This window comes from Paroedura picta, chromosome 15 (assembly GCF_049243985.1).
Source record: "Paroedura picta isolate Pp20150507F chromosome 15, Ppicta_v3.0, whole genome shotgun sequence".
NCBI classification, from domain to species: domain Eukaryota; kingdom Metazoa; phylum Chordata; class Lepidosauria; order Squamata; family Gekkonidae; genus Paroedura; species Paroedura picta.
In genome coordinates, this window is record NC_135383.1 from 31,377,442 (window position 1) to 31,402,692 (window position 25,251).

Below are 25,251 nucleotides of genomic sequence, written 5' to 3' on the forward strand. Positions count from 1 at the left end.
AGTGTCTCCCATGGCCCCATGAGTGCTGGGGAGGGGGGGACGGGACAAGTGACCCCTCCAGAGGAAGAGCTGCTTGCCAAGCTCCCTGCCTTGACTCTGGGTCTTCTCTCCGTCCTGGGCTAGCATTTCCAAGATTGAGGAGCGCTATGTGGTCAGAGAGCTATGGCAGGCTACAAACTGATAAAAGAACAAGATTCAAAAGCACATCTTTAGCACAGCACAGAGTTAAGCAAAACTGGCAGAAGAAACGGGAAGAAGCACAATCCTTCTGTCTCCCTGCAAAGCAAGCCCTCTGTGAGGTTAAATACGAGGGGTTCCCAAAGGTCCATTGCATTATCCGGTCCCCTGCAGCCCCCTGTCTCAAGATGACTGCTCACCTCGCCTCCTAAGAGCAAGCCCCTACCCCTTCCCCCTTGGCGCGTGCCAGATGCTGCAGACCGGCAGAAACCCAGTTTTAGGCAGAGGTCCTTGGTCTGTCAGCACTGAACTTCCCTCTGCCTTTTGCCTCCGTGAAATGGGACTTTCTTGCTCTTTTGGCATTTCAGGGCATCTCCGAGCTTGCGACGAAAACGGCTGTGCGTGTCATTTGGCAGGTGCCATTCCCACTCTGGACAGCGCTGCTGGTGTGCCTGGTGGCCTCTTTGCTGCTCAGGGTGACTCATGTGCAAAATATCTAATGGGAGAGAGAACAGGGGAGGCTGCAGTGGGCTGCAGGCGGCCCCAGACGGCCATTGTCAAATTAATATTACTCATTTATTATTAAGTTATATTAAATCCTGTTTCTCTCCAGGTACATTTCAAGCCAGACATGTAGGAATAAACAGTTTTAAAAGATACACGTCTTTCTTTGACTTCACATCAAGGGCTAGAATGACCATGACAGAAAATGTTTGTATCCCTCCTTTCAAGGGTTTCAGAATAGAAAAGCTGGTAATGAACTTATTTCCTTCTGCTATGATCTCTTGAGCACTGCAACCCTCCCGGTTCCGTCTAGACAGGCCCAGTTCTGGAAGGCAACACTGAGACCTCAGGCCGATCCTCACAGTACAAAGTCTTTGTCATAGTCCCTGTTAAGGACTTGGTCTCCCATGGGTCTCCCCAGGCATGCCCTGGACCGCTTTGGATCAGGACGGCGGCCCACCAGCGGGAAAAGGGGTTACAGCCTCTTCCCTCCCCCATGTTTGCTTTGTTGGGAAATGTTTGTGTTTCTCAAGTGAGTGAAATGAAATCTTCTTAGCAGCCCCAAGAACTTTGTAATGTAAGAATTGGCCCAGTGAGGCCTGAATGAAATGCAGCCAAAGGATATTTGTGGCAGGCTCTCCCACTGCTTTTGAAAAACGAACACTATAAACTGGCCAGAGCGGGCAGTGCCCTCCCTGGCTGGGGTGGGGCTCTGGGAAAAAGAAATGGACTCTTTTCTCTGTATGGTTTTCCGGATCTCAGTATTTCCTCTCCAGAAGGGCAAGTTAAACTGGGGAAATGCCCCACAGAACAATTTCTGCACCCTTCTATGTCTCTGAATCTGTGGCATTCCCTGCTTCACCATGAGATGGCAGCTTCTCAAGAATTAGTCCCATACCGGGAAGGATGGGGAGGTGGAAGGATATGCCATCACCCAGGGGTGGCCAGACTGTGGCTCGCCAGTTGTCCATGATCTGGATGTCCGTGGTCTGGAAAGTGCACACTGGCAGGGGCTCCTGGTTATTGTAGTCCATGTATGCCTAGAGAGCCGGATCGCATCACATCTGGGAAGCTAAGCAGGGCTGGTACTTGGGGGGGGGGGGCACCAGCAAGGAAGACCCTGCAGAGGAAGCTAGTTGCAAACTGACTACGCAGCTGGTGCAAAATGCGGCTGCAGGAGCATCTTGGAGAGTCCATTTCCAGCCTGTGCTGAGGCAGCTGCGTTGGTGGCCACTGGGGAGGCCAGGATAAGGAAGGTCTACGTGGCCCTCCTCCAGACACCGACCTTGAGGCATGGGGCTGGATTAGACCTGCTGAGTCTTAGGGAGACTGGTTGTTATTATAGTTATTATGGCTCTTTTATTGTTGTTTTACTTTTCTGTTGTAAACCACCGCGAGCTGGCTGGGCCAAGAGCAGCCGTTGTTATTATTTGTTGTTGTTGTTATTAGTTATTAAATCTAATTAATAACTAATAATAACAACAACAAATAATCATAATTAAAAATCTAATAAATACTAAATAATAACCACTTGCCGTGGAAGCCCGTGGGATTGGCTAATGTGGGCTGCGGAGGAGCAGAGGGAGCCCCCCCCCCCGGCTGTGATTTATGATGACTAAGCAGAAGGATCCGAAGGCCGGGGGCATTTTAATGCCAGATGCTCTGGGGGGAGGGGAGCTGGGGGGGGGGAGATCCTGCTGCCAGGGTTCTATACCAGGTTATTTGAAATTCTAAATATTGAGCAGTTTTGAAAAACAACCTTTTTTTGCAAGGAGAAACAGACATTTCTGTACGTTTGTTTTGTGTGCCACTTTCTTGTTGTTATGTGTGAAGTCGTGTCCGACCCATCGCAACCCCATGGACAATGATCCTCAAGGCCTTCCTGTCCTCTACCATTCCCCGGAGTCCATTTAAGTTTGCACCTACTGCTTCAGTGACTCCATCCAGCCACCTCATTCTCTGTCGTCCCCTTCTTCTTTTGCCCTCGATCGCTCCCAGCATTAGGCTCTTCTCCAGGGAGTCCTTCCTTCTCATGAGGTGGCCAAAGTATTTGAGTTTCATCTTCAGGATCTGGCCTTCTAAAGAGCAGTCAGGGCTGATCTCCTCTAGGACTGACCGGTTTGTTCGCCTTGCAGTCCAAGGGACTCGCAAGAGCCTTCTCCAGCACCACAGTTCAAAAGCCTCAATTCTTTGACACTCGGCCTTCCTTATGGTCCAACTTTTGCAGCCATGCATTGCAACTGGGAAGACCATAGCCTTGACTAAACGCACTTTTGTTGGCAGGGTGATGTCTCTGCTTTTTAGGATGCTGTCTAGATTTGCCATAGCTTTCCTCCCCAGGAGCAAGCGTCTTTTAATTTCTTTGCTGCAGTCCCCATCTGCAGTGATCTTGGAGCCCAGGAAAATAAAATCTGTCACTATCTCCATTTCTTCCCCTTCTATTTGCCAGGAATTGAGAGGACCAGATGCCATGATCTTTGTTTTCTTGATGTTGAGTTTCAAGCCAACTTTTGCACTCTCCTCCTTCACCCACATCAACAGGCTCTTTAGTTTCTCTTCACTTTCTGCCATTAGAGTGGTATCATCTGCTTAGAGTGGTATCATCTGCAAGGAGAAACAGACATTTTTTGCAAGGAGAAACAGACATTTCTGTACGTTTGTTTTGTGTGCCACTTTCTTAGTGTGACTCAAAATACAATGAAATGGTGTTGGTGTTTGTTTGTTTCACGTGCATAGTATTGTCCTGGTCTGCACACACACGCACACTGTCTCTCTGGCAAAACACCACGCCCAAAGCCTCTCTGTGCCACAGAAACACCTCTGATATGGGCATTCCAGAAGGAATCCCAGAGGTCCCAAATCCCCACCCCCAGGGCCTCCTGTCGCTCCCTTTCCCAACCGCTGGCGTTCAGGGGACAGGCTGGTGTTCTGCCCTCGCGTGGGCGTTTGAGGAAGGTCTTTCTTCATTCGCCACAATTTTCCTGCACTCCCAGCGAGTCTCCTGAGCGTGCAGAAAACCCGTATCTTGTTTGCAGCCCCATCTGGTGTCCCTACTGACAGGTGTTCCGAATTGAGCTTTCTTTCAGGAGGGATAGCACGAAGCTCTTGGTTGCTGCCTCAAGTCCCTGGGAATTAGGAGACTGGAAGGGGCCCCTCTGCCTGAGTTCCCTTGTTCCCCGCCCCTGCTGGGGGGCTGGGAGGACAGGGGCACACAGCCACCCACCCAGCCATCCCCCCTCACTGTCTCCTGCCCGTGGCACGTGGCCCCTGTTTGTCTGCTTCGGGGCTCAGAAGCCCAGGCACGGCCTGTGTCCGACTGGCCAGGCGTGTCTCCTCGTGGCCCTCACTCGCTCAATGTCTCCTGCCTTCCGAGGGCGTTAGATGGGGGGGGGGGAGATCCCGGTCCAGGCCTGGACTTCTCTGCAGCCGGCCAAGAACAGGATGCTGCTTCTCTGTTCCTTCTACAAGGGGGAGATGATGCCTGCCATGGCTTTTTTTGGGGGGGGGGGTTGGTTTGTGAGTTGATGGGCATCAGCAGCCACATATGGCCCCCCCTGGCCACGTCAAGGGAGTGGGTATCTGCCAGACCACGAGCAGCACGGGGGGGGGGGGGGGATGATGAGCAGTTTGTCCCAGCCCCATAATCAAGGGCCTGGAAGGGTTGCAGAGAGTTCTGTACAAAAACATACAGCTGTTGTATGAGACAGGAGTGTGTACACAACCAATAAAGAGCGGAGGTTGGAATCTCACAGCTACCACCATTATAGGGGGGGGGGCTCAAAACACAGAACTGCAGAGACATTTATCCAGTCACTCCAGATTTCAAGAGAACTTCTTGGTTTCACTTTTTCCTCTACCCCCCCCCCCTATAATTGATTCTGTTTATTAAAGTTTGCCCTACGAAGATCCAACATCCGCGTCTGGCTACAAGCTTCCTTGGCTCCCCATCTCAAAAGGAATTCTATGAGGACATGGTCACTTCCCCCTAGGGTCCCCACCTCCTTCACCTCATCCACCAACTCTTGCCTGTTGGTCAGTATTAAGTCCAGTATGGCTGAACCTCTTGTGGGTTCATCTACCATTTGATAAATGAAATTGTCAGCCAGGCAGGTCAGAAACTTGCATGACTGAGGACGCTTCGCAGAGTTTGTTTCCCAGCACACATCTGGGAAATTGAAGTCACCCATGATGACAAGGTCCTGCTGCTTGGATATCATCATCTTGCATCATCAAGAGTCAAGTCAGCAAGCAAGAGATAGTTTTAGAAACAGAGAGCTACCTGCCTTGGGGTCGGTGTTTGTAAACAAGGGTGGCAGATTCATATTTGAATGACTGATACCTGCAAATTAATATACACCAAAAGGCAGCTTTGTGAGAGACCCTCTGATGCAGGCCTGGATACACTTTAGAGCAATGATTCCCAAATGTTTTCTGGCTGCCGCCCCTCCCGCCCCGGGTCCCAGGGCCCATCCCTAGTGTTGCCCCCCCTCCGACACATACGGACACACACCTCTTTCCGGGGTTAGGTCCAGTGTGAATGCAGTTGGCGGTTATGCAGCAGTCATGTTTTAGTCCTGAAAGAAATGTGTTCTTTTAAAGAGTCGTTGTCAAGGCCATTTTGGGTCCTCACTGGGGAGACAGACAGGTGGGGGTGGGGAGAGGGAGAGAAGAAAGCAATGACCCCCCCAGGAGCAAGCTGTTTGTTTGTTTGTTTGTTTGTTTGTTTGTTTGTTTGTTTGTTTGCTCCCAATAGACCAGCCCAGATGGAGACTTTGGGGAAAGGGTGAACTCCCTGGAGCTCCAGGGTGGAGCCTGGGGAGGGAAGGAGCTCAGCAGGAAGAGGATCCCCCCCCGGCCCACCTTCTGGGGCTGCCAAGCAGGGGGGGGCCTGGCAGGCCCTGGGGTGGGAGACCCCTGAGGAAGTCGAGGGAGGCAAAGGCAAGGCCCACTGGAACGTCTCTCATTAGGGAAACGCAGCCACAGCAGGAAGAGTCAGGCTGCTGCCGCAGAGTTTCTCACTACCCCCTGGATCCTTCCATCGCCCACTTTGGGAACCCCTGCGTGAGAAGGAGCAGAGTGGTGCTCATGGACCCCATGCTGCCTGCGGTGCCTCCCCAAAACCCGCCCCTCGAAGTCAGTGGAGCACCAATCCCCTCGAAAACAACACAGGAACGACGGGCAGGGGGAGGGAGAATCAGCACCCTGCCCATCGCCATTTCCGCTGGGCCATGTGCCTCTCTCCAGTGGGAAGAGGAAGAAGGAGAGGAGTGGCTTTTTTGGGCCCACTTTTCTCTCAGTGGCCCTTTCTTCCTCTCCCCACAACAGGCACCATATGAGGTTGGTGGGGCTGACAGAGCTTGGACAGATCTGGCCCGTGATCACCCAGATGGCTGCAAGTGGAGGAGGAGGGGGATTCCAGAGGGGAGGGAAGAACAGGGAACCATAGAGATGGAAGGGGCCACACAGTCCCTCTAGTCCTGTGCTCGATCAGCCTAAAGCATCCGTGGAAGGATCTGTCCAGCCACTGCTCAGCCCCTCCAGAGGCAGTTGATTCTGTTGCTGAACTATCAGAATCATAGAGTTGGAAGGTACTTCAAGGGTCATCTAGTCCAACCCCATACAGAATGTAGGAAATTCTGGCTCAGCTGGTGCGGAGGTTTGGGCTGGGTTGCCACCAATATGCGGGTTACCACCAGCTCTTCCTCTTGATGGATGACCGCCCTGACTCCCCCCCCCCCCAGAATCCTTAGCCAGATGTCTGGAAGCAGTGACAAAATGGATCAAGCAGAGTCGCCTGAAGCTCAACCCTGCAAAGACGGAGGTCCTGTGGTTGGGTAGGAAGGGACCATGGGAGGAAGTGTGTCTATGGATATGAACTGTTCAGAAAAAACAGAATGGATTGAAGAGGTAGAGGAGTGGCACTGTATGTGAGGAAAGGGCTTACCTGTCAGGAAATTCTAGTGAAGGACAGCATATCTACACTGGAAAGCATCTGGATGAAAATAAGCGAGGGGAAAACAAACAGTGTGGTGGTTGGTGTCTGCTACCGACCGCCTGACCAACGAGAGGATGTGGATGCTGCACTTGGTGAGCAGATTGAGAAAATATCCAGGCGGCAGGATCTTGTCATCATGGGTGACTTCAATTTCCCAGATGTGTGCTGGGAAACAAACTCTGCGAAGCGTCCTCAGTCATGCAACTTTCTGACCTGCCTGGCTGACAATTTCATGTATCAAATGGTAGATGAACCCACAAGAGGTTCAGCCATGCTGGACTTAATACTGACCAACAGGCAAGAGTTGGTGGATGAGGTGAAGGAGGTGGGGACCCTAGGGGGAAGTGACCATGTCCTCATAGAATTCCTTTTGAAATGGGGAGCCAAGGAAGCTTGTAGCCAGACGCGGATGTTGGATTTTCGTAGGGCAAACTTTAATAAACTCAGAGACATGATGAGTGTCATACCATGGACGAGAATGCTGGAAGGGAAGGGAGCATGTGAAGGGTGGGCGCTACTCAAACAAGAGCTATTGCATGCTCAATCAATGACTATCCCAGAAAGACGAAAACACTGCAGGAGCTCTAAGAATCCTATTTGGATGAACAGAGAACTTCAAGAGGAACTAAGAAAGAAAAGGAAAATGTTCAGGAAATGGAGGGAAGGACAGAGATCTAAAGAAGAGTACCTACAGGTTACTAGGCACTGTAGATCAATCATCAGAAAGGCCAAAGCTGAGAGTGAGCTACGATTGGCCAGGGAAGCCCATTGTAACAAGAAAAGATTTTTCAGTTATGTGAGGAGCAAACGTAAAGTAAAGGAGGCAATAGGCCCACTGTTGGGTGCGGATGGACAAACTCTAATGGAAGATGCAGAGAAAGTAGAAAGGCTTAGTGCCTATTTTACATCTGTTTTTTCCCACAGATCAAAGTGTTTAGGCACATCTAGAGATGGCCGTAGCCAAAGGATAGTGTCTGGGTGGCAGGTTAACATGGATAGAGAGGTTGTCGAGAGGCATTTAGCTGCACTGGATGAGTTCAAATCCCCTGGTCTGGATGAAATGCACCCGAGAGTACTCAAAGAACTTTCCAGAGAACTTGCACAGCCCTTGTCCATCATCTTCGGAATCTCTTTAAGGACTGGAGATGTCCCGGAGGACTGGAAGAGAGCAAATGTTATTCCGATCTTCAAAAAAGAGAGGAAGGATGACCCGGGAAACTACAGACCAGTGAGTCTGACCTCTGTTGTGGGGAAGATAATGGAGCAGCTATTAAAGGGAGCGATCTGCAAAAATCTGGAGGACAATTTGGTGATCCAAGGAAGTCAGCATGGATTTGTCTCCAACAGGTCCTGCCAGACCAACCTGGTTTCCTTTTTTGACCAAGTAACAGGTTTGCTGGATCGGGGAAATTCGGTTGATGTCGTTTACTTGGATTTTAGTAAAGCTTTTGACAAGGTTCCCCATGATGTTCTGATGGATAAATTGAAGGACTGCAATCTGGATTTTCAGATAGTCAGGTGGATAGGGAATTGGTTAGAGAACCGCACTCAAAGAGTTGTTGTCAATGGTGTTTCATCAGACTGGAGAGAGGTGAGTAGCAGGGTACCTCAGGGCTCGGTGCTTGGCCCGGTACTTTTTAACATATTTATTAATGATCTAGATGAGGGGGTGGAGGGACTACTCATCAAGTTTGCAGATGACACCAAATTGGGAGGACTGGCAAATACTCCGGAAGATAGAGACAGAGTTCAACGAGATCTGAACACAATGGAAAAATGGGCAAATGAGAACAAGATGCAATTTAATAAAGATAAGTGTAAAGTTCTGCATCTGGGTCAGAAAAATGAAAAGCATGCCTACTGGATGGGGGATACGCTTCTAGGTAGCACTGTGTGTGAACGAGACCTTGGGGTACTTGTGGATTGTAAACTAAACATGAGCAGGCAGTGTGATGCAGCGGTAAAAAAGGCAAATGCCATTTTGGGCTGTATCAACAGAGGCATCACATCAAAATCACAAGATGTCATAGTCCCATTGTATACGGCACTGGTCAGACCACACCTGGAGTACTGTGTGCAGTTCTGGAGGCCTCACTTCAAGAAGGACGTAGATAAAATTGAAAGGGTACAGAGGAGAGCGACGAAGATGATCTGGGACCAAGGGACCAAGCCCTATGAAGATAGGTTGAGGGACTTGGGAATGTTCAGCCTGGAGAAAAGGAGGTTGAGAGGGGACATGATAGCCCTCTTTAAGTATTTGAAAGGTTGTCACTTGGAGGAGGGCAGGATGCTGTTTCTGCTGGCTGCAGAGGAAAGGACACGGAGTAATGGGTTTAAACTTCAAGTACAACGATATAGGCTAGATATCAGGAAAAAGTTTTTCTCAGTCAGAGTCGTTCAGCAGTGGAATAGGCTGCCTAAGGAGGTGGTGAGCGCCCCCTCACTGGCAGTCTTCAAGCAAAGGTTGGATACACACTTTTCTTGGATGCTTTAGGATGCTTAGGGCTAATCCTGCGTTGAGCAGGGGGTTGGACTAGATGGCCTGTATGGCCCCTTCCAACTCTATGATTCTATGATTCTATGATTCTATGATTCTATGAACTTCTTCCAGATGTTTAGACGGAATTTCTTTTGCATTGATTTCATCCCATTCATTGTGGTCTGTCCCTCTGGGGCAAGAGAGAACAACTCTGCTCCATCCTCTACGTGGCAGCCTTTTAAATACTTGAAGATGGTTATCAGATCCCCTCTCAGTAGTCTCTTCTCCAGGCTAAACAGACCAAGCTCCCCCAACCTTTCCTCATACGTCTTGGTCTCCAAACCCCTCCCCATCTTTGTTGCCCTCCTCTGGACACGCTCCAGTTTGTCTACATCCCTCTTCAACACCTTACGTTTGCTCCTCACATATCTGAAGAAGCTTTTCTTGTTTTAATGGGCTTCCCTGGCCAGTCTCAGCTCACTCCCAGCTTTGGCCTCTCTAGTGACTGACCTACAGTGAAGAAGAAGAAGAGTTGGTTCTTATATGCCGCTTTTCCCTACCCAAAGGAGGCTCAAAGCGGCTTACACTCGCCTTCCCATTCCTCTCCCCACAACAGACACCCTGTGGGGTGGGTGAGGCTGAGAGAGCCCTGAGATCACTTCCCGGTCAGAACAGTTTTATCAGTGCCGTGGCGAGCCCAAGGTCACCCAGCTGGCTGCATGTGGGGGAGCAAGGAATCGAACCTGGCATGCCAGATGAGAAGTCCCCACTCCTAACCACGACACCAAACTGGCTCTCTGCAGATCCTCTTCTTTCGAGCTCTGTCCTTCCCTCCATTTCATGAACATTTCCTTTTTCTTCCTTAGCCCCTCCTGAAGTTCTCTGTTCATCCAAACAGGCTTCCTGGATCCCTTGATGTTTCCATCTTGCTGGAACAGTCATGGCTTGAGCACACAATAGCTCTGGCCTAGAGAGAGCCCCCCCCCCCCCCCCGTCACGGGCTCCTTCTCTCCCAGCATCCTGGCCCATGGGAGACTCTTGTCTTTAATGATTAAACTGCCACGCCACCTTCTTGTCAATCTTTTCTGGTGCACTCTAGCCATGGGATTCATTTCACCAGGTCTCTGTAATGCCCTCTGAACCGTTCCCGGCCCTAGAGAAGCACGCCTAACCTCAACCAGGACCAGGGTCTTTTCGGTCCTGGCCCCAACCTAGTGGAATGAGCTCCCGGGAGAGCTGCAGGCCCTGCGGGATCTTTCAACGTTCCGCAGGGCCTGCAAAACGGAGCTCTTCCGCCAGGTTTATGGTTGAGGCCGGGGCCGATAATATAGATCAATGCCCCCCCCCCCCCGGGGACTCAGGATTCAGACCCGAAGTAAAACATCATCAGGACCTCCTCTCCACCCGGCAGTAGTGGGAGGGGGGGAAGTTGAGTTGCCGTTCTCTGCCATGCCGGTAATATTGGTAACGCTATTATTGTTTTAATGGGGTTTTAATGGGGATTCTGGGACGCTGTTCCCCGCCACGAGCCGCAAGGGAGTGGCGGGAAATAAATCTAATCATCATCATCATCATCATCTCTCTCTGTCTGCCTTCGAAGCTCGAGGTCTTCCTGCTTGTTGCCCATGCTTGGCCATTGGTCTATGGGCCCCGGAAGCCTTCCCAGGCGGCCCATCAGTATTGGCTCTCCTACATTAGAATTCCCAAGTTAGACATCTCCCTCCCTTGTGGCTTCCGTTGAAAGCTCTCCTGATGAATCTCCCCAGGTTCCTGCCAAGGACATTCTTCCCCACCTTGGATAAGTGAAGCCCCTCCTGGGCTATCCGGCTCTCTTCTAGAAAACCTACCCCATGGTCCAAACTCCACCTGCCCTCACCAACAGCACAGCCAGCCATTCACTTTCATTATCTTCAGCTGCCAACTCATTCCTCTTCCCCTGGCAGGCAGGATCAAAGAGAAAACCACTTGTGTCCCCTTTCAGTCCAGCTACCTCCCAATATCTTCAAAGTTAGCCTTAATACATGCAATTGTGTTGATGACCATGTCGTTGGTTCCCACATGGATCATCACATCTTGTGTGAAAGGGAAACCACGGCTGATAACAGGAGAGAAACTCTTTCGCCAGGTTAATGCCCAGCAGCGGTGTTGTCCCAGGAAAACATCAACCAGCCTGGCCAGCAATTACTTCCTGAGGTGGCAGAACTCTTTGAGGTAGATGCATGGCTGCCCTAACTGAAGGGACCTTTGTCTTGGTCAGCCCTGCATTGCTCAAGCCCAGTCAACATATCTGGACACCCAGAAAGCTTCTCTGCTTCTGTTAAGTGAGTCTGGCCAAGCCTCTCCCACCATTTGATGAATGAAGTTGTCAGCCTGGCAGGTCAGAAAATGGCTTGACTCCGGAGGCTTAGCACACACCCCTCCCCCCCCCATTGCTTTGGCTCCGGTGTGGCCAAAGGAGGAGGAAGGCGAGAGCTCCAGGCACAGCCCTGGCTCAGAGCAGCGTCTTGTGTGCTTTTCATTTCATCTTCTGGCAAGATCAAAGTGAAGCTGCCCCCAAAACCCATGGGGGGGGGGAGGGGGGATGTTTACAGCTCGAATCTTGGGTCTGATGCAGGAGTTTTCCTGTGGTGGGAAGCAAACCTCTTGGGAGCCCTGGGCCCCTGCCCATCCCCCACAAGGACAATTGTGCTGACCCTCACTGCCGATCTAAGAAGAAAGGCCAGAGTGAGGGCAGACAGTGTCCCAGAGCCAAAAATAGAACCATAGAGTTGGAAGGGTCCTCCAGGGTCATCTAGTCCTACCCCCTGCAGAATACATGACTCTGGTATGTCTGGCTAAGGTACAGAAGGTGACAGAAATGTCATCAGTGGCACTCAGTCCCAGTCCTTGAAGCCGTACCTGCCTGCTGGCATGGACCAGCAAAGCTTCTTTGTTGTCATTAGGGACATGGTCCATAGCCCTTGATTCCTGCCTTCCCTGTTGGCTTTGCCTTGTAGGATGTCCAAACAAAGCCTTGGGGAGACGGTGGGGGCGTGGCTGGAATGTTGTCCTGTAGCCTGGGAGTCCTCAGGTTCAAGTAGGTGCTTGTAGTGATGCTCACTGGGGTGAACTTGGCCCAACCTAGCACACCCCACAGTGTGATTAAGGACACCCCGGAGTAGGGGAGGGCCTCGTGCCCCACCAGCAGCTCCTTGCTCAACTGCAGTGAGACAGTCAGCCTTTGCTCTGCCTAGCAGGTGGCCCAAGTCCCGAACATTTCAAATTTAACACGTTCCTGGCATAAAAGTCGGTTCCAAAACACACTCCAGCTTCTGAACATTGGTTGGCTGTTGTTGCGGATTGATTCAAATATAACGAAGTGGCAAATTTCAGTGAAATAAAGCAAATGTATTTAACACAGCAAATAGTAAGAGACACTCGCTGCTTTCTGCCATCAGCACAATCCGGGGAGAAGACGGGGAGGAAAGAGGCTCCCAAAGCAGCCCCGGATTCCGACCAGAAGATCTTTGTGTTTGTTCCGCAGAGAGCCATCCGAGTCCGCAGCCATTCCATGGAGGCGATGGGCGGGAGCCAGAAGAAGCACCCCCCCAGTGGGGGGATCCCCGGCAGCTTGAGTGGGGGAGCTGCACACAACAGTGCTGACGCCACCAAGGGCACCTTCTCGGTAAGTGCTGCACAACTGGAGGCCTGGGCAGACTTTCCACCAGAAGAGCCAGCCGCCTTCGGAAAACGTCCTCGTTTTGCTCGGCTCTGAGAGCTGCGTGAAAATGCTCCTGCGAATGCACTGCAGAAGCCATCGATGGCGTGCAGGATAGATTGGCAGGGGCCAGTGACGTCGTGATCCTGCCTCTCCTTAGAACAGTTTTCGCAGAATGTAAAAACTTGATTCTGCTTTCTAAAAGAAATGTTAGAAGAAGCACTGATTGCTTAAACCTGTCATTGGCTCTTACAAAATGAAACGGGTGGACAGCCTGCCTGAATAATGCAGCTTGTGAAGTCTCCGTGTCAGAGAGGAGGGAATCGGTGCTTTCTCTGGGGAAGAATCAGCCTCTCTAACTCCTTTTCAAGAAAAGTGTCCATCTGCATCCAGAGAAGCAAATAATATGCTAACAGGGCCATGTAGTCACAGCATGCTGAGGGAGGGAAGAGATGGCCTCAGTTCTGCAAACCACACCCCTTTCTGACCCAGCAGATGTGTTGATCAAAGAACCAAATGGTCCCCGGCCTAAAGCACGCCGGTGTAATTTGCTGGGAGACCCCCCCCCGCTCTCCCCCCCCCCCCGTGTTGCACCTTGGTCCTGGCCCATTCTTGTGCCCTGCAGGTGCTTTGATTTTGCCTGCTTTTAGGCCTCTGGCTGCTTTCTAGTAGTGCTGCACTGAAGGACTACTTAAAAAGAAGCCCACATGCCCTGCGATAGTGTTGCTAGTGGAGAGGCTTCACTGAACTGTTTTAGACGGTAGATCTTTTTCTTGTTGGACGTCCTTCTCTTAGATGCTTCCAGCATGGCTCTGGGTGTATAAACTGAGAAATGCCTAGAGGGAGCCTGAACTCCAGACTGCAAATGCACAGAACGAGGCAGGAAATAGCTGAGCTCAGAAAGGGTATGATTTTCTTAACAAAGAGAGAACAAATGGGAACTGAAGGCTTATAGTGCTTCTCCATTCAAACAGCCAACATCTTTAAAATAGTTACTCATTATGTAATTCCACTCTTCCCCAGAGAAGAGGTCGGATCCTGCCCGCTTCCCCACTCGGCCTTGCCTGATTCCCCTCCGCTCTGGCTACAGCCCCCCCCCCTTGTGGCCTGGGGCTCCCTGCAGCACAACCTTGTGGGGGGAGAGTCAGAAGGGCTCCACCTTTCGCACGGACACGTCACCAGAGCGATGGTCCCGCCCCAGCCAGTGGCCGGCGACAGGCAGAGAGGCCAGCTGAGGCTCAACCTGGAGGTTCCCTTCCGCCCGCAGGGCTCTGCCCCTGCCAGGCTGATCCTCCGCGACTCTAATCCTGAGGCAAAGATGTCAGGCCTTTCCCTTCTCTCCCTGCCTGCCTGCCTGTTCCACGGGAGATGGAGCCAGGGAGCTTCCCGCCCTGCCCCTGAGTCACAGCCCCTGCCCTGAGATCACCAAAGGAGGCATGCAGGGGACACTCACGCAGGCCCAGCCTGAACTCGGATCCGGGAGGCGGGCTGCAAGTCCCCGCTCAGCCCTCGCGATCCCCGGGTGGCCTGGGGCCCGGGGCCCTCCTCCTTCACCCAGCCCTCCTCAAGGGACATGGGGAACACTGCGGGGGGTGGGTGGGTGGGTGGGTGGGTGGGGGGTGGCATGCACGAGCTCCTTGTCCGAAGGGCGAACTGAAGACGGAGGAATGGCCACAGGGTCCTCCCACCCCAGGGTCCTCCCTCCAGGCAGAACAGGAAGGGAGGCCACCCTGCGATTTCTGGGCCCTTTCTGCTTCCTTTGCCAGCCTCCCGTGTCAGCCGCGGCAGCCAAGAATCCGTCCCGGAGCCCCATCAAGAGACGGTCGGGGCTGTTCCCCCGCTTGCACACGGGGCCCGAGAGCCCGGCAGAGCCCCGGAGTCGATGGTAATTGGGGGGATTCGATGCCACGGCAGCAGTGTGGGCTAGCCAGGAAAACAAAATGCAGCAACGGTGTGTGTTTGATTGACGACGTCCAAAAAGAGGGCCGCTTTTTCAGGGCTAAGAACATTTTCCCAGCTTGAGAAAAGGAACGGGCTCTTCTGCTCAAGGAGCCAAAGATCATCTCGTTCTGCTGGGCATTCTGAGGGAGGTTTTGGATTTTTTTAGGGGTGATTTTATTGGGGATTTTATGCACGTTTGTAACCCGCCACAGGCTAGAAATTAAATTAACTTTAATCACAATCACAATCACAATCATATTGTGTTGTTGATCGTATGGCCTGTGCATTGTAGCCAGGCGATCCTAAGATTGTGGGGGGCTAGCCTCCCCCGCCCCGTGTCACCCCCTCCAAGTGCCTGCCAAGCCTGGCCCTGCGGATGGGACCGGGCTTCCGGGGGCTCTCCAGGGGACTCTCTGGCTGCTTCAGGGCCTTGGGTGGGGTGGGTCCTTGTCCTGACTGCAGCCTCGGGAGAACGAGCCAGGCTGCCTGGGAGCCCCGCCCCCGAGTGAGTCCCCCCGGCCCCCCACGTCAGAGTCCCCGGGATGCGCTCAGGATCTCTCCCAGGGATTGCTGATGGTCTATGGAAGGGGCAGCCTCTCCTCTGTTGGATGCTTTGCACCAGCTGGTCCTGGAAAGCTTAGCTGTCCGTGCCACGGCCCTGATGCCCAGGCCTCCCCCTGGCTGCTCTTGGCCCTGAAGATGCACCTGGCTGGCATGAGACGCTGCCAGTGTTCTTTGCCAGTGTCCCAGTTGCGTGTGCCAGGAGTCTACAGATGGTGCTTGTTAGGAGTCCATCTTCCTGCAGTCTGCCCAATATACTCCCTGCAAACACAAGCCCTGACAACTCCAGGGCCCAGCTGCACAAATGCTAGAGCTGTCCAAAGATGATCAGCGTAGGAGTCGCTGAGCCACGTCCACTCCCTGGGCACGGCACACCTCTTGGGACTCTTCCCTCCCCCACTGTCCGAAGGCTGAGGCGTTGAGCTCCTCTGCTGCGGTTGCCTTGCTGGGCCAGGCACCCGAGAGGGAAACTTCATAAACGACACAGGAAAGCCCAAATGACAATATTATTTTTTACTCAAACAAATAAATACATACAATTGATTCTGAACAGTGAAAGCAGTCACTTTACTGGGGGATCCTCAAAAGCCCCAATAAATGTAATTATATGCAAGGGTAGTTTTTTCCCCAAGGGATAACATAAAGAGGGGGGGTAGTTTACTTTTTGTATTGTTGTTGTTGTTAGGTGCGAAGTCGTGTCCGACCCATCGCGGCCCCATGGACAATGATCCTCCAGGCCTTCCTGTCCTCTACCATTCCCCGGAGTCCATTTAAGTTTGCACCGACTGCTTCAGTGACTCCATCCAGCCACCTCATTCTCTGTCGTCCCCTTCTTCTTCTGCCCTCGATCGCTCCCAGCATTAGGCTCTTCTCCAGGGAGTCCTTCCTTCTCATGAGGTGGCCAAAGTATTTGAGTTTCATCTTCAGGATCTGGCCTTCTAAGGAGCAGGCAGGGCTGATCTCCTCTAGGACTGACCGGTTTGTTCGCCTGGCAGTCCAAGGGACTTGGTGTATACGGAGTGCCTTTAGGAGACAAGTCATCTTCCTTGCAAGCCAGGAAGGTCGCCTGCCAGCATCCTCCCCATGTGCCCAGCCTCAGCGGCCTCCTGCTGGCTCTCCCCCCTCCTCCTCCCCTCCTGTGTCTGAGGTCCTCAAGGAGGCACACCCCCTCCCCCACCCCACCAACCACCCCCATCCCATGGGGGGCTCCCGGCTACACAGATGGTCCCAAGTAACCCAGGCAACAGGGGCCTGGCGAGGAGGAGGAGGAGGGTCAGGATCTGGGTCCCCCACACCGCCGTGCCAGTTCTCATTTTTCCTGCATTTCCCAGAGAAGCGGGGCTGAGGGGGAGGCTGCAACTGACCCCCCTCCATGAGCCCCTGCCCCTCCCCCTCCCCCCACTCCCTGCTCCATGGCTGTCCCTGCACCCTTTGGTGCCCCCTTTCCCCTTAGCCCCACCCTTCTCTTCGGAGCCCCCCAGAGAGGCAGGTGCCAGTCAGCTCCGTGGCCTCCCAGACCTCCTTGCTTTCCCCTGGGTCACCACCCTGCCGCTCCCCCCCCTTCACACAGCCCCTGCTTGGGGAGGGAAAGGGAGGTCTCTGGGGGGGGTGGCCACGCCATGGCTTCACCAGGCCCATGCAGCTGGGGGGGGGGGAAATGTGGGCCAAAGATCAGGATGAAAAGAGGAGTTGAGCTCCAGGCTGCCTAAAAGGGAGACGGTTTGTGCAGGAAGAGAGGGGCGGGTTTATTCCACTTCTTCTGTTTTGCTTCCTTCATAGTGACAGTGACTCGGGAAACCCCAGAACGCTAGATGGTGGACATTCCTCCCAAGAAATGAAACCAGAAGCCTCCTCAAATCCCAGCTCCCCAGAAACCTGCCCTAACAAAGAGAGGTAATTGTGAAAGAGGCCTCCTGCCGGTGGTCTTCCTTCTGTTTCGAGTCGGGGTCAGCCAGGATCAGGGATCATTCCCCAAGAAGCTTCACAATGGGAATACTGCTGAGGAGGCTTCCAGGCTTCCCACCCACTCCACGGAAGCAGGCAAAGCTGCTGGACAGGCTAGCCAAGAGCTCAGGTCTTCAGCAGCCATCACTGCCACGTGGACGTGGACTCCTCTCGTAGAATCATGGAGTCGGAGGGTACCTCCAGGGTCATCTAGTCCAACCCCCTACACAAGGCAGGAACTCACACCTCCATTGTGCAGCCATTGCTGCTGCAAAGACATGCTCTCCCTGCACCCTTCCACTGGAAGTGGGTTTTCCCCACTGGGAGTTGCCAGTAGAGGCTTTTAACAAACGTCTCAGGACGCCCTCTGGAGGTCCACGGGAGAATGACACGAGCAAGGGAGATCATGGCAGTGGAGTCACACCCTTCCCATCCATGGCCATGCAAAGCCACACTCTGAGGAAGGGCAGCTTTGGGAAAGGACTCTCAACCAGATGGTTTCCACAGTACACGTTTGGCACATCGTGGATGGATTTTGCAGTAGCACGTGACTGGGCCCAGGAAAGAGCGTTATAGCATTACTCTTAGGCCCAGGAAAGAGCGTTATAGCATTACTCGTAGGCCCAGGAAAGAGCGTTATAGCATTACTCGTAGGCCCAGGAAAGAGCGTTATAGCATTACTCTTAGGCATGCAAGGTGTCTTAAAGTTTGATAGACCAAATGGGCTTAATTTGGCCATAGTATAGTTGGGCATAAGCGTTTCCAGACTGCCTAGATCTGCCTGAGTCTAGACAAGAGATGGTCTGTAGTTTGTTTATAATATGCCTCACCACTTCGGTGTAGGTGGGACAATTGTGTGTTCATTGTGTGTTTGTGTGTATGGGAAACCAATTAAAAATTAGGGGGGAATATAATTGAGTGGAACAGGGCAAAAACTGGGAAGTGGGTGGAGCAACTAGAACATAGTGTGGAAGCTCAAAAAAGAGCATTCCCTTTTTGTCACCAAACTGGCACAAAAGGTCTGTGGAGAACTGTCCCTGCGAGCCTTTTCTGGCCCAAGAGCACCTGAAAGGCCAATGAGGGTTTGGGGGACATGCCTTTGAGCACCGAAACGCCCTCCGTCAGAGGCCAAAGGGAGCCTTGGAAGGCCGTCACCCGGAAAGCCTGTCAAGAGACGCGTGTTGCTGGGGAATAGCTAGCAAGAGGCGGGTAAAAAGCAGAGTATTAGATTGCGTATGAAATACAGGGTAATTGTCCTCTTGAGGACAACATATATCAAATGAAATAATAAGCAAGCTTTATTATAGACAAAAAGCAAATAAAACGGACTTTAGACTAACATATAACAAGCACATTAACACACTAACAAGAGGAAACAAGTCATGGACTTGAACAGAGTCAGGGAAATGGGTCAGAGCCAAGACAAAAAGCCAGTGGCTCTATTTGGGGGAGCCATCGGAAGGGGTGGCCATCGCTCAAGGGAAAAGGGGCCATCTAGGCACAATAGGAACCTTCCAGGGACTCCTAGGGGCTTAATGGGGGGGGGGGGGGAGCCACCTTCTGGCTGAGTAGCATGGGTGAGTCATGAGTAGAGATAAATAAGCTAAGTGAGGAAACAATTAAGCAAAAAAACTGTTGACTACTCTCAACAATACAATGGAAGGAGTAGCAGAGTTACCTGCCAGGTGGAGGGTCCCCTCAATCTTCTCTGCAGGTATCCAGGCCACACCCAGTTGCTGTGCCAGGATATGGCACAAGGGGGTCGTGGCTGGCCAGGCATGGGGTCTGGCTGACATCGTGCACGGGATGAGGCTGGCCTAAGCCCAGACCAAGTGTTGGTGCCATGGCGAGTTGGGCACTGAGTGCCAGTCTGACGAGGAGGTCCCCCCCCCCAAAATCCTGTCGGTCACTCAGGTGTTCCTGGGCCACAGCCTGGCTGTTCTGCTGCAGACCCACATGGCCGTCCTCTGGAACTTGGCTCGAAAAATTCATAGACGTGAACATTGCAGATCAAGCAAATTTTGGCAGCATCACTGTGGGCTACAGCTAGTTTGATTGTATTTTTAAAAAAATATGCAAGAGTAGTTTAAAAATATCTCCAGTTGAAGAGCTGCATGACCTGCTGCTGGCCCCTCGCAGCCTTCGTGGGTGGCCATGATGGTCCCGGCAGACTCATGGCCATGGCTGGCCGTTCCAAAACACAACAGAGCCCCCCCCCCCCCCCCCCCGCTGAGCGGTTCCCGTTTATGGACTGCAGCCAGACCCACCTAAGTTCTCGTTCCTCCTGAGCCAACGACAGGAGCAAGTGGAATTCCTCTTGCAAGGCAAGACTGTGCAGATTGCAGCCCCTTTCCCCCAGGGTGCTTCGCACTGGCCAAGGGGGTTGTGGCCGGCCGATGGAGCCACCAGACATCCTTGCTCTGTTCTCATTGGACTGCCAGGCCCTTCACGAAGCTCAAAGAGGACGGACGTCCCAGCATCTCCCGCTCGACCTCCAGCAGCAGTAGCTTCAGCAGCGCAGCCGGAGAGAGCGAAGCCACGGAGGAGTCCGACGGCCTGGTAACCCTCCCTTCCCTTCCCTTCCCTTCCCTTCCCGGCCCTGGGGGAGGGATCTGTCAGCTGGAAGGAAGGCTGCCAGGAGGTTGCAAAGGCCACGAGGAAGGAAGGCAGGTCAGGATATTTCCCCCCGGAGGCCTGTGAAGACAGTCACAAGTAAGTCCGTACGGCCACTCATGGTTTTGGGGTGAGATGATGATGATGATGATGATGATATTATTATTATTATTATTATTATTATTATTATTATTATTATTATTATTATTATTAAGGTAAAGGTAAAGGTATCCCCTGTGCAAGCACCGAGTCATGTCTGACCCTTGGGGTGACACCCTCTAGCGTTTTCATGGCAGACTCAATACGGGGTGGTTTGCCAGTGCCTTCCCCAGTCATGACCGTTTACCCCCCAGCAGCAAGCTGGGTCCTCATTTTACCGAACTCAGAAGGATGGAAGGCTGAGTCAACCTTGAGCCGGCTGCTGGGATTGAACTCCCAGCCTCATGGGCAGAGCTTTCAAACAGCATGCCTGCTGCCTTACCACTCTGCGCCACAAGAGGCTCTTAATAGGTAAAGGTAAAGGTATCCCCTGTGCAAGCACCAGGTCATGTCTGACCCTTGGGGTGACGCCCTCCAGCGTTTTCATGGCAGACTCAATACGGGGTGGTTTGCCAGTGCCTTCCCCAGTCATGACCGTTTACCCCCCAGCAAGCTAGGTACTCATTTTACCCACCTCGGGAGGATGGAAGGCTGAGTCAACCCTGAGCCGGCTTGACTCATTATTATTATTATTATTATTATTATTATTATTATTATTATTATTATTATTATTATTATTATTATTATTATTATCATCCAGATAATAAATAATTATTATTAATAAATAATTATTACAATCCAGATAATAAACCCAATAAATACCCATTAAACCCCAATAAATTATACTTACAACAACCCAAGATGGCAAAGCAACCTTCCCGACCAGAAACTAAAAATCCTGGTTATTAGATGATGCCCAGTGGGATAGCCTGTCAGAAAATGGGGAGGAGAAGGCTCTTCCGGGGTCGGGCCCTGGGGCCACCAAGTCCAGCACCCACTTTCACACCTTGGCTAGGACCTTCCTCGGAGGTCGTCTTTGACAACTGGCATTCAGAGCTTAGGGAGGCGTCAGCTGCGCCTTGTGCCTTTGAACAGTCAGGGGGGCTCCAGTGGCTGATCCTAGGAGAGAGAACCAGAAAGAATCCCCTTTCAGAAGCCTGGGAGACAGGAAGGCTTCCGGTGGTCAGACCAACACAAAAGCTGTTCATTTTCAGGGGGCCTGTTTGGTGGGCTGATCTGCCGTTGCCCCTCCTCATATCTCTGGGATCAGGTTTGTACATAACCTCCTACTTCGCTCCCTATCACACATAGAAGGGGATTCCGAAAACCAGAGAGGAACCATATCCTGATTCAAGTCTGGTGGGCAAAACCCCGACAGGCCAGGTGAACAGGAACAGATACGTGAAGCTGTTGCCTTATCCTTACCATTGGTGGCTGTAATATTTCTGAAAAGACACTGTGGGCAGAGCGCTGTCCGGGACAGGTCTGGGTATCCGGCCTGCGCTCCCGCCTGCACAGACCAATCCGGATTGGGCCAGGCCCTGGAGCACCCGCCTCCAGTAGCCAGCCGCAAGGCACTCAGCCAGGCTCACAGCCAGCCGCTGCCATGCCGACCAGGAGGGCGCTCCCGCTGTGCTGTGCCTTAGCCGCTGATTGACCCGACCTCCAGCAGCCATGGAGGGCCAACGGGCAGCATGGCCGCCATCCCACTCGGCAGTGGGGCTACGGCCTTGGCCGCCGCACGCCAGCCTGACCAGCTGCGGGGCCGTTTCCCCAGCCAGCAGTACAATGTCCTGCTCAACCGCCACGCACCCTCCACCCGCCCCCACCGAGCCGTTGGCTCCATCGCAAAGTACAACGGTAGGTCGGGGGCCAACAACCCCCTCTGGGGGTGCCCACCACTGGTGCCCGTTGCATTCCTGGCTGTAGTGGGCTTTCAGGCTAGTACAGAATAAGGCTCAGCATCGTCCACTCTGACTGGCAGCCACTCTCTAACGTTTGAGGCCAAAGAAAGTCCCAGATCTGGTCTCGGAGGCAGGTTGCCTGGGGGCGGCTTCTCGCCAGCCGTACTTGCAGCCTGCTTGTTAGAAGAAGAAGAAGAAGAAGAAGAAGAAGAAGAAGAAGAAGAAGAAGAAGAAGAAGAAGAGAGTTGGTTCTTATATGCCGCTTTTCCCTACTCGAAGGAGGCTCAAAGCGGCTTACAGTCGCCTTCCCATTCCTCTCTCCACAACAGACACCCTGTGAGGTGGGTGAGGCTGAGAGAGCCCTGATATCACTGCCCGGTCAGAGCACTTTTATCAGTGCCGTGGCGAGCCCAAGGTCACCCAGCGGGTTGCATGTGGGGGAGCGCAGATTTGAAACTGGCGTGCCAGATGAGAAGTCCTAACCACTACACCAAACTGGCTCTGAGCAAAAGTCTCTTCTGCATCTGAGCAGAAGTCTGAGGAGGGTCCCTCGGCCTGCCTCACGCCTTCCCCCCCCCCCCCCACAGGGCAGCCAGCCTTCTGCAGCATCTCCGTTCAAGCCGGACGTCTTTGCCTACAGCCCGTCGCAAAGCCCCGAGAGTGCCGGCCCCGCCTCTGCCGCGACCCCCGTGATCATGAGCCGGAGTCCCACAGGTGAGGGGCCCAGACCAGGGGGGACGGCCCTTGTGTGGGGCTGTCTTGGATGCTGGGCTGGCTGCCAAAGCAGTGGCCTCCTCTGGTTAGGGGGCAGATCATCAGGGCAGGGGGCTTTCTCCAGCACCGTTTCCTGCTTGTTTCATGCTGTTAAACAGGATACAGAGCTATTCATGTTCTAAAACTGGTCTCTTTTTTTGCTGATAATTAAAATGAGTGTAATTAAAAACTAAAATTATTTGCTACATAGGAAGAATATACCGAAAATAACAGGGAAATCTTTTTCACTCCCTGGTTAGATGTTTATTTGATGATTTATAGCAGCGGTCCCCAACCTTTATATCACCGGGGACTGGCCAACGCTTGACAATTTTACCGAGGCCCGGGGGGGGGGGAGTCTTTTGCTGATGGTTGTTGCCACTGCCTGAGCCCCTGCTCCACTTGCTTTCCTGCTGGTGCCCCTGACTTCCCGCTGCCCACTGGGGGGCACTGCCAGCAGCATCTGCGCAGTGCCACACCGAGGGGGAGCCCCAGCCATGGCGGCCGCTGGAGAGCACCAAAGGTGAGCAGGCGGGAGAGTAGCAGGGCAGCCCCCAAGGCAGCAGCCGGGGAGGAGGACGAGGAGGAGCCACAGCCCGGTACCAACTGATCTACAGACCGGTACCACTCATCGGACCGGGGGACCAATGATTTATAGGACCGTCCCTCTTGGCCCAGGCTCATGAAGATGTTAAAGAGCGTCAGGGAAAGGACTGCTCCCTGCAGGACACCACACTGGAGTGTCCAGCTACGGGATTGCTGCCCTCTGTCTTTAGCCTCAGAGAAAGGAAACTACCCACTTTAGTGCTATTCCCTCAATCCCGGCATTGACAAGGCAGTGAGCTTGCAGCTTGTGATCAACAACATCGAGTGTTGCTGTGAGATCTAGCCTCATGAGCAGTGCTGATGTGCCTTGGTCCAGCTGTCTCTGCAGGTCATCCATCAGGTTGACCAATGAATGCTATCTCCACCTGTGGCCAGGTCAGAGGCCATGCTGAAAGTGGCCCAGCATTAAAGTTTCCTCAAGGTGCACTAGAAGTTGGTTTGCGGCAGCCCCTTCGACCACCTGTCCCAAAAACACTAGATGCGAAATGGGACAGTAGCTGGCAGGGTCCCACGGGTCTGGTGGTGGCTCCTTTAGGAGAGGCTGAGCCACAGGTTTCCATCAACCCCTCCAGGAATTGTCCTGAAGAGAGAGAAAGGTTGATTATCTTTCAGGAAGGACCTCCCACCCGCTTATCAGCTGAGGGATAGGGGTGTTGGCCTCACCAATAACTCATCCACTTCATCCTGGGGCAGACACCTGAAGCTGTCAAAAGTCACCTCCAAAGGCAGCCAAAGGGCCTTCTGTTCACTTTCTGTATTTGCCCTTGGGGGGAGGTTGCGGCAGAGTGACAAGATTTTATCTGCAAAATAGCTGCAAAGGCCTCACAGCTAATGGCCAGTTTGCTCACCTTTGAGCGCCCTTCTTTGAGGGCAGTAAGTGATCAAGTCACTCCAAACAATTGTGCTGGGTGAGAGCTTGTGGAGGGATGGATGGTGGTGAAGTAGTCTCTCTTTGCCACCTGCGCCAACATCTTGTGAGATGTTCTTGTTTCTTTGTCATGAGTCTTCCTCCCATTTTGCTCTAGCCATCTAAGCTCCCATTTTTTCTCACGCAGCTCCCTGGTATACCAGAGGGCAGCTTTGAGATGGGGGCAAGGAAGATGTCAAGGAGCAAAATGTAACTCTTTCCCTCGTCTTTGCCTTCCCAGTTAACTGCTTAGCTGCTTAGCTGCTTCCACCGCCTTTCTGTGTCTTTCAGAGGTTCTTTTCCTTCTCACCCCACCGAAAACAGACTCCAAACGTATCTCTTGGTTTGCTGGAGCAACTTTTTGTTGATTGGTTCTCCAGGTTAGCCTTGCAGCAAAATGTTCTTTGATTGGATCTTTTCAACAGATATAAAGAGCAGGAATTCCCCGAGGTCAAACCTCAAGTTTCGCTTCGATAAACTCAGCCACTCCAGTCCTGGCCCAGTGAGTATCCCTGCAAGAGGTGGTGGGGGCAGGCCATGCGTCCCTCTGCCTGTCCATGGGCTGTGGGACTTGTGCTCAGTGGCAGGATGAGTCCCACTGAAACCGGTTCCTCTCCTTTCCTTCTCTGCAGACGCACTAGCAGGAGAAGAAGACCACAGGCCTGTAAAAAGTAAGTTTGGCCACGGGGGCTGGGGAGGAAGTCAAGGGGGCCTCCCTACTTGAGGTAGGGCTTTTGGGATCCCCCAGGAAATGATTCTCTCTGCCTGCCCCCCACCACTGAGGCCCAACCCAAATCTCACAGGAAAGCAAGTCATGTGACATGGCCAACCTTCCTGGGCTCGAGAACAGGGTGGGCACAGAATGCCCTGGATTTTACCTTCTCAGTCCTCCCCCCCCCCCCGCCCTCCATCAGCCATGACTTCACACAGCACCCACGCACATCACTAAATGTTTCCTTTATGTGTAGCACAGACAGCCATGGAGGGCCCCGGGGCATCCAGGCAAGCTGCCAGAGCTGGTTGGTTGTGACAATTGGTGTGAAAAACATGCTGAAAGGGGGGCCTTCAAAGCCCTGCAGTTGGCTTCTACAGAAGCGCTTCTGTGCTTCTTCCCTCCTTCCTCACTCCGGC

The 25,251-nt window shown here is 52.8% G+C and overlaps 1 protein-coding gene across 15 annotated transcripts in view; it reads left to right on the forward strand.

Moving 5' to 3' along the window:
- RAP1GAP2 (RAP1 GTPase activating protein 2) overlaps positions 1-25,251 on the forward strand; it is a 189,445-nt gene that overhangs the window by 151,295 nt on the left and 12,899 nt on the right. For 14 of the 15 annotated variants that reach the window (XM_077312245.1, XM_077312246.1, XM_077312248.1 and 11 more), the window contains 7 exons: positions 12,679-12,819; positions 14,619-14,737; positions 17,134-17,247; positions 19,740-19,857; positions 22,442-22,568; positions 24,546-24,622; positions 24,753-24,791. In XM_077312245.1, the coding sequence (XP_077168360.1) occupies positions 12,679-12,819; positions 14,619-14,737; positions 17,134-17,247; positions 19,740-19,857; positions 22,442-22,568; positions 24,546-24,622; positions 24,753-24,761 (705 nt within the window). In that variant the 3' untranslated portion in view covers positions 24,762-24,791. The remainder of the gene's footprint in view (positions 1-12,678; positions 12,820-14,618; positions 14,738-17,133; positions 17,248-19,739; positions 19,858-22,441; positions 22,569-24,545; positions 24,623-24,752; positions 24,792-25,251) is intronic. The other variant, XM_077312254.1, reaches the window with a different exon arrangement.